Source organism: Neovison vison, chromosome 2, assembly GCF_020171115.1.
Source record: "Neovison vison isolate M4711 chromosome 2, ASM_NN_V1, whole genome shotgun sequence".
Taxonomy (NCBI): Eukaryota; Metazoa; Chordata; class Mammalia; order Carnivora; family Mustelidae; genus Neogale; species Neogale vison.
The window spans coordinates 92,848,829-92,863,518 of NC_058092.1; the positions used below are offsets into that span (position 1 = coordinate 92,848,829).

A 14,690-nucleotide genomic window follows, 5' to 3' on the forward strand; every position below is an offset into this window, starting at 1 on the left:
GGGAGCCTGCTCCCCACCCTCTCTCTCTGCCTGCCCCTCTGCCTACTTGTGATCTCTGTCTGTCAAGGAAATAAATAAAAGCTTAAAAAAAACTTATAACATTAGTTAATAATATTTATATATTATTCTCAGAAAGAAAAAATTACTGCTAGACATGCAATAGAAATAACTGAATCTCTGATGGTAAGAAAAACTTAAAGCCTGCTAAAACAATGTCCTTTACTACTGACAATTATTATTCATGTCAAGTTAATTGTGAATAAGATACAAACACACACCATCATTATTGTCATCCAGACTATTAAATGCCAGCCTCATTTTTTTTCTCGTGGTCTTTAAGGTACCGCAAAAATTCTCCAAAGTCCAATCCTGAATCCTCATTAGTATTTCCAGCTTTAAAAATGTCCTAAAAGAAAGAATAAATTGATTTCAGAAACATATTGCAAGTAAACCCACTGTAGCATGCTAACATTGGCATATTTCACTCATATTAATTATTGTCTTAGTTTTTTAGTCACAGGTGAAAGGCTTCTAATAACACTTGTGATTTTCTTAACTTGTGCAATACTAGAGAATAGCCACCATGTCATTCCAAATAATTCTGAATTTGTAAGTAGGTATTTAACAGAGGTAAACAATGAATGCCAAGTGCCTTGAGAGAGGAAAGATACTAAGATACATAATCTTTGCCATCAGAGACCTCACACTCTATTAACTAAATGAGAGAAAATACTTAAATGTCTAAGAGAACTTAAGATGGTGGAGTAGTAGGGTAACCCTGGGCTTCTTCCTCCCTCAAACACAGCCAGCTAAACATCAAATCATTTTGAACACTTAGGAAATCAATCTGAGGATTAAGAAAACAATTTTCGCAATTAGAGGGAAAAAATATGTCAGATACGAGGTTCGGAGCCATGAACTGGGGGAGAGAAAAGCTGCAGTGCCACAGAGGAGAGGGAGTACTTTTTGTGGAACAAAGCTGGGGAAGGAGAGAGAGAGTAGTGGAAGGGTCTGTGAAAGACGTCATGGTGTGGGGATCCCCTGGGTGGCACTAGGAGAGAAAGGTCCCTTTCCCAGAGTACATTTGGAAGAGGGATTTGATTTTGCTTTTTATAAAAGATTTTATTTATTCATTTGAGAAAGAGATTGCAACAATAACAGAGAGCATGAGTGGGGAGAAGAGAAACAAGCTCCCCACAGAGCAGGGAGTCCAACATGGGGCTCAATCCCAGGACACCGGGATCATGATCAGATCATGATCATGATAAGATCATGCCCTGGGATCAAGGCAGATCCCAACTAACTGAACCACCCAGGTGCCCCCTGGAAGAGGGTTTTTACCTTTCCAAGGACAAAAGACCCACCAGGCATCACTGAGCAACAACTCAGTAGCAGGGGTCAGAGGCGTGGGTGGGCAGAGGGCAGATAACCTGGTCACAGCTTTTCTCTGTGCATCACCATAGACTCCAGACACTGATACAGTCCAGGCAACTGCTTTTCTGGGACAGAACAGCGCCAGGCACAATGCTCTGAGGGTCTTCACCAGCGGAGGGGAGCAGGTCCACACTGTGCTCTGCCTATTAAGATCTGGAGTTTTGAAACCCAGCCACAGGCCAGAGATAAAGCATAGATGAACTCTGGCACCAGGCATGCCCATGGCTGGGCACAGACAGATTGAGGGAAGGGATTTGATGAAAGCTTGGGGGCAGAGAAGAGGACATGGTTCTCTTTTCTGTCAGGTCCACCTATATAGGGAGGCCATGAGCATCCCTCCCTGGAGAGAGGGCAAGGTAATGCCACCTTCGACCCCACCCCCACTGATACCAGCACTGTCAGACTTCAGAGAGAAACACAGCATGTCCAGGAGAGGTTGGAGTCACTTACAACAAACCCAGGGCCCCTGCGCCTGGCAGGAACATTTTTTATAAGGACAGTTCTGACAGTGAGACAGAGCAGTGGGCCTCTCCCTCAGAAGATCAACACAGGTCACCATCATGTACCAAGGTCTACTGATCATAGAGTGCCCCAAAGCATCAGCCTCAGTTCCAGTGGAACTGGTTTTTTCTTTTTTCTTTCTTTCTTTGGAATCAGGCTCATAGTTTTTTGTTCTTTTGTTGATTTGTTTGTTTCCTTTTCTCATTTTTTTTTTTTGGCTCAGGCATCTTTCATTTCTTTTTTCCTTCCTTCTTTTTCTTTGGACTCAGGCTTATACTTTTGTTTGTCTGTTTGTTTTTTGCTCCTTCTCCTTTTTTCTTTTCTTTGATCAGGCATTAGCCACCCGCCTGCCATCCCTTTTAGGCATATCTTAACAAAAAAATCAAAGCACACCTAGTTAAAAGTCCAATCACTCCCCACTACAAAGAAGGATGACCTCTGCAGAGGACTGACCTGTGAAAATGAGCAGCCAAAACACAATAGCATACACCAGAAACACTTCCCGTAATGCCAGGCCCTGGACAGTATATGGCCCTTTCATAACATGTGAAAGACAGAAACCTAGATATAATGACAAAATGGAGGAATTCTCCCCAAAAGAAAGATCAAGAAGAAAGCACAGCCAGGGATTTATTTAAACAGATATAAGCAATATATCTGGACAAGAATTTTGAACAACAGTCAAAAATACTAGCTTAAAAGAAGCATAGAAGACACCACAGCAACACTGGCTACAGAGCTAAAAGACCTAAAAAATACGTCATAATAAAAACTGTATCTATAACTGAGATGCAAAACTGACTGGATATAATTACAATGATGATGGAAGAGGCAGACTACTGAATAGGTGACACAGAAGATAAAATTATGGAAAATAATGAGGCTAAAAAGAAGAAGGAAAGATAATTATTAGATCATGATTACAGACTTGGGGAATTCAACAATTTCACAAAATGCAGTAATATCTGAATCATAGGGGTCCCAGAAGAAAAAGAGCAGGAAAAAGGGGCAGAAGGTTTATTTGAACAAATTATAGCTGAGAACTTCCCTAATCTGGGGTAGGCAACAGACATTCAAGTCCAAGAGGCACAGAGAACTCCCCTCAAAATCATCAACAACAAAAAAAGGCAACACCAAGGCATATAGTAGTGAAACTTGCAAAATACAAAATAAAGAGAGAATTCTGAAAGCAGCTAAGGACAAAAAGTCCTTAAACTATAAGGGTAGCCATATAAGGTTAACAGCAGATCTGACTACAGAAATTTGGTAGGCCAGAAGAAAGTAGCATGATATATTCAATGTACTGAATGGAAAAAATATGCAGCCAAAAATACTATATTCAGCAAAACTGTCAATCAGAATAGAAGGAAAGATAAAGAGTTTCCAAAACAAGCAAGACTAAACAAGTTCATAGACACAAAAGCTGCTCTGCAAGAAATATTAAAGGGGACACTTTGAGCAGGAAAGAGACACCAAAAACAACAAAGACTAGAAAGGAATAATCTACAGGATCAGTGACTTTATAGGTAATACAATGGCACAAAATTAATATCTATCAATAATCACTCTGAATGTAAATGGACTATATAATCCAATCAAAAGACAAAGGATAAAGACCCATCAGTATGCTGCTTACAAGAGACTCATTTTAAGGGTACCTGGGTGACTCAGTTGGTTAAGCATCTGCCTTCAGCTCAGGTCATGATCCTGGGGTCCTGAGATCAAGTACTGAGACAGGCTCCCTGCTCAACAGGAAGTCTGCTTCTCCCTCTCCCTTTGTCTCTGCCCTCTGTTCATGCTCCCTCTCTTACTTTCTCTCTAATAAATAAATAAAGTATTTTTTTTTTAAAGTCTTAGAGGGGCACCTCGGTGGTTCAGTGGGTTAAAGCTTCTGCCTTCGGCTCAGGTAATGATTCCAGGGTCCTGAGATCAAGCCCCACATTGGACTCTCTGATCAGCAGGAGCCTGCTTCCCCCCGCCCCCCGCATACTTGTGATCTGTCTGCCAAATAAATACATAAAATCTTTTTTAAAAGGCTTAGACACAAAGATACCTCCAGAATGAAAATGAGGGGGTGGAGAATAATCAATCATGCTAATTAACATCATAAGAAATCTGGAGTAGCCATACTTATATCAAATTAGATTTTAAACCAAAGTCTATAATAAGAGATGAAGAATAGTACAATATCATAATAAAGGGGTCTATCCAACAAGAGAATCTAACAATTATAAATATTTATGCTCTAATTTGGGAGCAGCCAAATATATAAATCAATTACTAACAGACTTAAAGAAACTTATTGATAATGATACAATATAATAATAGGGGACTTTAACATCCCACTCACATCAATGGAGAGCTCTTCTAAGCAGAAGATCAACAAGGGAACAATGGCTTTGAATGACACATTCAAAACATTTCATCCCAAAGCAGCAGAATACACATTCTTGTCAAGTGCACATGGAACACTTTCCAGAAAAGATAACATACTAGTTCACAAGTCAGGCCTCAACCAGTAGAAAAGATTAAGATAATACCATGCATATTTTCAAACCACAATGCTATGAACCGTGACAACCACAATTTAGAAAGAATAAAGAACATAAGAATAAGAAAACACAAGAACAAATTTGGAAAGACCACAGATACTTAGGGGTTAAAGAGCATCCTCACTAAGGAATGAATGAGTTAAACAGGAATTTAAATAATAAATTTAAGAATTCATGAAAACAAATGAAAATGAAAATACAACTGTCCAAACTTCTGGGACACAGCAAAGGCAGTAATAAGAGGGAAGTATATAGCAACACAGGCATTCCTCAAAAAGCAAGAAAAGTCTCAAATCACAATATAACCTTACACCCAAAAGAGTTGGAAAAAAATACCAGCAAATAAGGCCTAGAGCCAGCAGAAGAAGGGAAATAATTAAGATTCAAGCAGAAATAAAATATAAAGAAATTAAAAAACCCAGTAGAACATATCAATGATACCAAGAGCTAGTTCTTTGAAAGAAAAAATCAACTTGATAAACCCCTAGCCAGACTTATCAAAAAGTAAAAAGAAAGGACCCAAATAAATAAAATCATGAATAAGAGAGGTGAGATCACAACCAATACTACAGAAATACAAATAATATAAGAGAATATTTTTACACTAACAAATTGGGCAATCTGGAAGAAATGGGCAAATTCCTAGAAACATATAAACTACTAAAAATGAAACAGAAAGAAATAAAAAATTTGAATGGACCCATAACCAGCAAAGAAGTTGAATCAGTAATCAAAAATCTCTCAACAAACAAGAGTCCAGAGCCAGATGGCTCCCAGGGGAATTCTACCAAACACCTAAAGAAGGTTCTTTATTCTTCTGAGGCTGTAACAAAAAAATAGAAATAGAAGAAAAACTTCCAAACTCATTCTACGAGGCCAGCATTACCTTGATTCCAAAACCAAGGACCTCACTAAAAAGGAGAATTACAGACCAATATCCCTGATGAACAGGGTTGCAAAAATTCTCAATAAGACATTAGCTAGTCAAATTCAATAGTACATTAAAACGATTATTCACCATGATCAAAAGGAATTTATTCCTGGGCTGTAGGGGTGGTTCAATATCTGCAAATCAATCAATGTGATACTCCACATTAATAAAAGATAAGAACCATATGATCCTCTCGATACATGCAGAAAAAGCATTTGACAAAATACATCATCCTTTCTTGAAAGAAACCCTCAAGAGAGTAGGGATAGAAGGAGCATACCTCAAGCCTCAACATCATAAAGGCCATATATGAAAGGTCCACATCTATTACCATTCTCAATGGGCAAAAACTGAGAGCTTTTCCTCTAAGGTCAAGAACATACACAGATGTCCACAGTCACCACTATTGTTCAACATAGTACTAGAAGTCCTAGACTTAGCAATCAGACAACAAAAAGAAATTAAAGACATCCAAAGCAGCAAGGAAGAAGTTAAACTTTTACTTTATGCAGACGACATGATATTCTATGTAGAAAATCCGTAAGACTCCACCAAAAAATTGCTAGAACTGATGAATTCAGCAAAGTGGCAGGATATAAAATCAATGTACAGAAATCTGTTGCATACCTATACACTAATAATGAAGTAGCAGAAGGAGAAATCAAGGAGTCAATCCTATTTATGACTGCATCAAAAACTATAAGATACCTAGAAATAAACCTAACCGAAGAGGCCAAGAATCTCTACTCAGAAAACTATAGAACACTTATGAAAGAAACTGAAAAAAGACACAAAGAAATGGAAAAACATTCCATGCTCATGGATTGGAAGAACAAATATTGTTAAAATGTTAAATTGGGATATAGGGGGGGACAAGATGGCGGGGGCATAGGAAGAGGCGCCTTTTCAGCCGGTACCCCAAAGTGAACTGATTACCTACCAAAGAACTCCGATCATCCATGAAATCAGCCTGAGATCAGAATTATACACATCTGGATCTCTACAGGGGCAGAAGACGCCAGTGGGCAGGTAAAGCGGGATGGGAACTGCGGACTGATATCGGAAGACAAACAAAAGGGGGAGGGAGCCACCAGAGGCGACGGATTGGAAAGTAATACCCCAATACGAGCGAGAGTGCCCTGCGTCTGGGGACCAGCATTAACTTGGAGACTGGTTGAAAGCACTCCAAAAGAGCAAAGGATCACGGGGGGAAATTGTGGGAATCGGGGCGGCTAAGGACAGGGGCTTAAGTCCCCGGCCCCAGACAGCCTCCCCGGCGCTGAGGCAGAGAGAGTGCGGCGGAGAAACCACTCTTGGTCCCTAAGCCGCCAGCGTGCTGGAGAATGAGAATGTGTGGGTTCTAGTTCCAGTGAGGGGATGGGAGCGGCGCCGGTCTGCAGAACGGGCGCTAGCCCTACCACAAAGCTTGAGATAGGCGCGCACATCCCTCAAGCTCCCCTGAGTTACAAAGGCCCAGCCGGCACTCTTTGATCCGCGCCATTGTTTCAAAGCCTAAGCCGCGTGCCCGAAACTCTTCCCCTGACAGAGACGCGCAATAGCCCAGCCTGGGGCTTACGGACCAGCGCCCCGTTCTCAGTGCCCCAGACGCGCGCCCGACCCATAGCAGCCTCTGAAAAGAGGTGTGCGCAAGCCGGGCACTCCCAGCCCGGGCCAGCGGCAAAATCTCAGTGTGCGATCGCTGCTTGGAACCTCTCTGGTGGTTGGGAGCTCCCAGACAGCCGCCACTGCATTGGCTTTGGGTATGAGCAAAAGATCCTGCGCCCCCAGGGTCTGCAACTTGGAACCTGCTCTGCCAGCGGCCAAGGGGGAATTTATTCAGCTTCTGCATCCAGACTGAGGCTTCTCTCTGAGAGGGAGATCAGGGTGTGGTTTGATTTCTTCTAATACTACAAAAACCATCAAAGGCGGTCAAGGTGAGAGGAAAAAAGTGAACAAGCATAAAAACTGCCAGAGAACCAGCCTGAAAAAAAAAACCAGTTTCCCCAGAGCCCACCCCCTTGTGGGGGGCGGGAGGACTCAACTCACGAAACATCATTGACTGACAACCCACGTGGCAGGCCCCTCCCCCAGAAAACAAACCAAGAAAGAAAAAAAAAAGGACTACAAGAGAACAACCACTACTTCATAGGAAAACTTGTATTGTTCACTCGTTTCCACTATTCCAGTTCATTTTTTTTTTTACACATAGGTAATTTTTTTTAACCTATTTACCATCACAGCGAGCTGTACAGTACATCAAATTCCATAATACCTTTCTAACCTGAACTTTTTGATACATACACCTATGTCTTTATTTTGCATTTTTGTTTTTTGAATTCCTTTTTTAAAATTTTAGTTTAGTTTAGTCGTTTATTCCTTTTTATTTTTATCCTCTAATATTCATATAGAATTAAACTTCAAAGTAATCCCCTTTCCCCAATCAATACTACCCCATAGGTAAACCAATTTTTTTTTTAAAGATTTCATTCATTTACTTGACAGAGAGAGATTACAAGTAGGCAGAGAGGCAGGCAGAGAGAGAGAGGAGGAAGCAGGCTCCCTGCTGAGCAGAGAGCCCGATGCGGGACTCGATCCCAGGACCCTGAGATCATGACCTGAGCCGAAGGCAGCGGCTTAACCCACTGAGCCACCCAGGCGCCCGGTAAACCAATTTTTAATCCCCTTTATCTTAGGAAAGTTGAGTCCTTTAACAAAGATCAAGATACATCCAGGAAGAATCAAAACAACCTTCCTCGCACACACTGAGAAATTATAAGAACTCTCCCATCTTCTTCCACCAGTGTTTCTGTGTTTTTTGTGTTTGTCCTGATAGCATATAAATTTTACACTTGCGGTTCTTTTTGACGAGGTTCTTTATTTGCATATATTTTTTTTCTCTTGCCATATACTTGTATCAGTCTTTTTATCTCTTTTTGTTTGTCTACTTCATAAATCTTACCTTGGGGCCCATCTGGGCTGAAACTTCTTTTTCATCTTCCCTTTCTTTCCTGTCTCTCTCTCTCTCTTTTTTTCTTTTTCTTTTTCTTCTTCTTCTTTTGTTTTCTTTTTCTTTTTCATTTCTTTTGTCTCTCGTTTGGGTGGGGAATCCTGATTGCTCAGAAGTGTTCCAGGGTGCACCTTGACTGCACCAGAGTTGATACATCCAGCTACATCTGTTCAATCATCTCCCACCAAAGTGACTAGGAGGAGGAATGCCCAACAGAAGAAAAATACAGAGGATGGACCTTCTGCAACAGAGCTAACAGCTATCAACATAGACAATATGTCGGAAAGAGAATTCAGGCTAACAATTATCCAGGCAATAGCTAGGTTGGAGATAGCCATGGATGACCAAACAGAATTGATTAGGGCCGAACTGAAAGCAACCAGACAGGATGTTCACAATGTTAGGGCGGAGCTTAAAGCTACCAGGGAGGAGGATCACAATGCTCTCAATGAGTTCCAATCTAATCTAAACTCTCTCAAAGCTAGGGTAACTGAGACAGAAGATAGAATTAGTGATCTGGAAGACAAACAGATAGAGAGAAGGGATCAGGAGGAAGCCTGGAACAAACAGCTTAGAAACCATGAAAACAGAATCAGGGAAATAAATGATGCCATGAAGCGTTCCAACATCAGAATTATTGGAATCCCTGAAGAGGAGGAGAAAGAAAGAAGTCTAGAAGTTATAGTGGAACAAGTCCTTCATGAAAATTTCTCCAATCTCGCAAATGGAACCAGCGTTCATGTACTAGAGGCTGAAAGGTCTCCACCCAAGATTATACATTCCAAAAAAACATCACGACACCTGATAGTCAAATTGAGGAATTATAATTGTAGTTATAATCTCTTGAAAGCCTCCAGGGCAAAGAGGCTCCTTACTTACAGAGGGAAGCCCATCAGAATAATGTCAGACCTGTCCACAGAGACCTGGCAAGCCAGAAGAGGCTGGCAAGATATATTCAGGGCACTAAATGAGAAGAACATGTAGCCAAGAATACTTTATCCAGCAAGACTGACATTCAAAATGGATGGAGAAATAAAGAGTTTTCAAGACTGGCAAGGCTTAAAAGACTATGCAACCACCAAGCCGACACTGCAGGAAATATTAAGGGGGGTTCTACAAAAGAGGAAAAATCCCAAGAATAGCATTGAACAGAAATATAGAGACAGTCTACAGAAAGAAAGACTTCAAAGGTAACTCGATGGCAATAAAAACGTATCTATCAATAATCACTCTCAATGTAAATGGCCTAAATGCACCCATAAAATGGCACAGGGTTGCAGATTGGATAAAACGACAGGACCCATCCATATGTTGTCTACAAGAGACCCATTTTGAACCTAAAGATACACGCAGACTGAAAGTGAAGGGATGGAGAAGTATCTTTCATGCCAATGGGCCTCAAAAGAAGGCTGGGGTAGTGATTCTTATATCAGATAAATTAGACTTCAAACTAAAGACTGTAGTCAGAGATACAGAAGGACACTACATAATCCTTAAAGGGACTATCCACCAAGATGATCTAACAATTGTAAACATCTATGCTCCCAATACGGGAGCAGCCAATTACTTAAGAAAACTGTTAATCAAGATAAAGAGTCATATTGATATGAATACACTAATCGTAGGAGATCTTAACACGCCTCTTTCAGAATTAGATAGATCATCGAAGCAGAAAATCAATAAAGAAACAAGAGCATTGAATGACACATTGGACCAGATGGACCTCATAGATATATACAGAACATTCCACCCTAAAACAACAGAATACTCATTCTTCTCAGGTGCACACGGAACCTTCTCCAGAATAGACCACATACTGGGTCACAAATCAGGACTCAACCGATACCAAAAGACTGAGATTATTCCCTGCATATTCTCAGATCACAATGCTTTGAAACTGGAGCTCTATCACAAGGAAAAGTTCCGAAGGAACTCAAACACCTGGAAGCTAAAGACCACCTTGCTTAAAAATGCTTGGATCAACCAGGACATCAAAGAAGAACTGAAACAATTCATGGAAACCAATGAGAATGAAGACACTTCAGTCCAAAGCCTATGGGATACGGCAAAGGCGGTCCTAAGGGGAAAATACATAGCCATCCAAGCCTCCCTCAAAAAAATTGAAAAATCTAGAACACAACAGCTGTCTCTACACCTTAAAGAACTGGAGAATTAACAACAAATCAAACCAACTCCACACATAAGAAGAGAAATCATCAAGATTAGAGCTGAGATCAATGAGGGAGAAACCAGAGATACAGTAGAACGTATCAATGAAACTAGAAGCTGGTTTTTTGAAAGAATCAATAAGATCGATAAACCATTGGCCACACTAATCCAAAAGAAAAGAGAGAAAGCCCAAATTCATAAAATTATGAATGAAAAGTGAGAGATCACAACTAACACCAAGGAAGTAGAAACAATCACCAGAAGTTATTATCAACAGTTATATGCCAATAAGCTTAGCAACCTAGATGAAATGGATGCATTCCTGGAAAAATACAAACTACCAACATTGAACCAGGAAGAAATCGACAACCTGAATAACCGATATCTAATAACAAGATTGAAGCAGTGATCAAAAACCTCCCAAAAAACAAGAGCCCAGGACCTGACGGATTCCCTGGGAAATTCTACCAAACCTTCAAAGAAGAAATAACAACTATTCTCCTGAAGCTGTTTCAAAAAATTGAAGCAGGAAGAAAACTTCTAGACTCTTTCTATGAAGTCAGCATTACCCTGATCCCCAAACCAGGCAAAGACCCTACCAAAAAGGAGAATTTTAGACCAATATCACTGATGAATATGGATGCTAAGATTCTCAAAAAGATCCTAGCCAACAGGATCCAACAGCACATTAAAAAGATTATCCACCATGATCAGGTGGGATTCATCCCTGGGCTACAAGGATGGTTCAACATTCGTAAATCAATCAATGTGATACAACAAATTAATATGAGAAAAGAGAAGAACCACATGGTCCTCTCAATTGATGCAGTAAAAGCATTTGACAAAATCCAACATCCGTTCCTGATTAAAACGCTTCAAAGTATAGGGATAGAGGGAACATTCCTGAACCTCATCAAATCTATCTATGAAAGACCCACAGCAAATATCATCCTCAATGGGAAAAAGTTTGCAGCCTTCCCATTGAGATCAGTAACAAGAGAAGGATGCCCACGTTTACCACTCTTGTTCAACATAGTATTAGAAGTCCTAGCAACAGCAATCAGACAACAAAGAGAAATAAAAGGTATCCAAATTGGTGATGAAGAAGTCAAACTCTCTCTCTTCGCAGATGACATGATTCTTTATATGGAAAACCCAAAAGGCTCCACCCCCAAACTACTAGAACTCATACAGCAATTCAGCAATGTGGCAGGATACAAAGTCAATGTGCAGAAATCAGTGGCTTTCTTATACACTAACAATGAAAATACAGAAAGGGAAATTAGAGAATCGATTCCATTTACTATAGCATCAAGAACCATAAGATACCTTGGAATAAACCTAACTAAAGAGGTAAAGGATCTGTACTCAAGGAACTACAGAACACTCATGAAAGAAATTGAAGAAGACACAAACAGATGAAAGACCATTCCATGCTCTTGGATCGGAAGAATAAACATTGTTAAAATGTCTATACTGCCTAGAGCAATCTATACTTTTAATGCCATTCCAATCAAAATTCCACCGGTATTCTTCAAAGAGCTGGAGCAAATAATCCAAAAATTTGTATGGAATCAGAAGAGACCCCGAATCGCTAAGGATATGTTGAAAAACAAAAATAAAGCTGGCGGCATCACGATAACTGATTTCAAGCTTTATTACAAAGCTGTGATCACCAAGACAGCATGGTACTGGCATAAAAACAGACACATAGACCAGTGAAACAAAGTAGAGAGCCCAGATATGGACCCTCAACTCTATGGTCAATTAATCTTCGACAAAACAGGAAAAAATATACAGTGGAAAAAAGACAGTCTCTTTACTAAATGGTGCTGGGAAAACTGGACAGCTATATGTAGAAGAATGAAACTCGACCATTCTCTTACACCGTACACAGAGATAAACTCAAAATGGATAAAAGACCTCAATGTGAGACAGGAATCCATCAGAATCCTAGAGGAGAGCATAGGCAGTAATCTCTTCGATATCAGCCACAGCAACTTCTTTCAAGATACATCTCCAAAGGCAAAGGAAACAAAAGCAAAAATAAACTTTTGGGACTTCATCAAAATCAAAAGCTTCTGCACAGCAAAGGAAACAGTCAACAAAACAAAGAGGCAACCCGCGGAATGGGAGAAGATATTTGTAAATGACAGTACAGACAAAAGGTTGATATCCAGGATCTATAATGAACTCCTTAAACTCAACACACACGAAACAGGCAAACATATCAAAAAATGGGCGGAAGATATGAACAGACACTTCTCCAATCAAGACCTACAAATGCTATCAGACACATGAAAAAACGTTCATCATCACTAGCCCTCAGGGAGATTCAAATTAAAACCACATTGAGATATCACCTTACACCAGTTAGAATGGCCAAAATTAACAAAACAGGAAACAACATGTGTTGGAAAGGATGTGGAGAAAGGGGAACCCTCCTACACTGTTGGTGGGAATGCAAGTTGGTTCAGCCTCTTTGGAGAACAGTGTGGAGATTCCTCAAGAAATTAAAAATACAACTTCCCTATGACCCTGCCATTGCACTCCTGGGTATTTACCCCAAGGATACAGATGTTGTGAAAAGAAGGGCCATCTGTACCCCAATGTTTATAGCAGCAATGGCCACGGTCGCCAATCTATGGAAAGAACCAAGATGCCCTTCAACGGATGAATGGATAAGGAAGATGTGGTCCATATACACTATGGAGTATTATGCCTCCATCAGAAAGGACGAATACCCAACTTTTGTAGCAACATGGATGGGACTGGAAGAGATTATGCTGAGTGAAATAAGTCAAGCAGAGAGAATCAATTATCATATGGTTTCACTTATTTGTGGAGCATAACAAATATCATGGAGGACAAGGGGTATTAGAGAAGAGAAGGGAGTTGGCGTAAATTGGAAGGGGAAGTGAATCACGAGAGACTATGGACTCAGAAAAACAATCTGAGGGGTTTGAATTGGCCGGGGGGGGGAGGTTGGGGTACCAGGTGGTAAGTATTATAGAGGGCACGGATTGCATGGAGCACTGGGTGTGGTGAAAAAATAATGAATACTGTTTTTCTGAAAATAAATAAATTGAAAAAATTAAAAAAAAAAAAAAGAGTTGGATGCTTAACCGACTGATCCACCCAGGTGCCCCTGTTTTGTTTTTCTGAAGTTTTTATTTAAGTTCCAGTTAGTTAACATGCAGTGTAATATTAGTTTCAGGTAGATAATATAGTGAATCAACTATTCCATACATGATCTGCTGCTGTTATCAAAACATGTACACAAGAAAATCCTATCGCCCCACTCCCAACAGACACCCCCCCCCACCTATCAGTTTGTTCTCTAGATTTAAGAGTCTGTTTCTTGGCTTACTTCTTTCTCTCTTTCTCTTTTTTCCCTTGCTCATTTGTTTTTTCCTTGAATTCCACATATGAGTGAAATCATATGGTGTTTGTCTTCCTCTGACTTATTTTCACTTAACATAATACTTTCTAGCTTCATCCATGTTTTTGCAAATAATAAGATTGCATTCTTTTTGATGGCTGAATAATATTCCATTGTATGTATATACCACATCTTTGTCCTTTCATCTATTGACAGACACTTGGACTGCTTCCATAATTTGGATATATTTAAGTAAAACTGCAATAAATATAGGGATGCATGTATCCCTTTGAATTAGTATTTTGGTGTTCTTTGGGTAAATGTCCAGTAGTGTGATTCCTGGATTGTAAGGTAGTTCTCATTTTAACTTTTTAAGGAACTTCCATACTGTTTCCCAAAGTGGCTGCACCAGTTTGCATTCCCACCAACAGTGCAAAAGCTTCCTCTTTTTCCACATCCTCACCAACATCTGTTGTTTCCTGAGTTGTTAATTTTGGCCATTCTGACAGGTGTGTGGTGATATCTCATTGTGGTTTTGCTTTGTATTTCCCTGATCCCTAGTCATGCTGAGCATTTTTTCATGAGTCTGGTAGCCATTTGCTTGTCTTCTATGCAGAAATGTCTGTTCATGTTTCCTGCCCCTTTCTTAACTGGATTCTGTATTTTGTGTGTGTTGCTTTTGATGAGTTCTTTATAGATTCTAGACATTAACCC

General features: G+C 40.1%; 1 protein-coding gene across 1 annotated transcript in view; it reads right to left on the bottom strand.

Annotated features, from left to right (window-relative positions):
• Positions 1-14,690, bottom strand: part of SLC25A24 (solute carrier family 25 member 24) — an 86,598-nt gene that overhangs the window by 35,445 nt on the left and 36,463 nt on the right. The window contains 2 exon segments of the mRNA XM_044236457.1: positions 279-324; positions 326-406. Coding sequence (XP_044092392.1) covers positions 279-324; positions 326-406 — 127 coding nt within the window.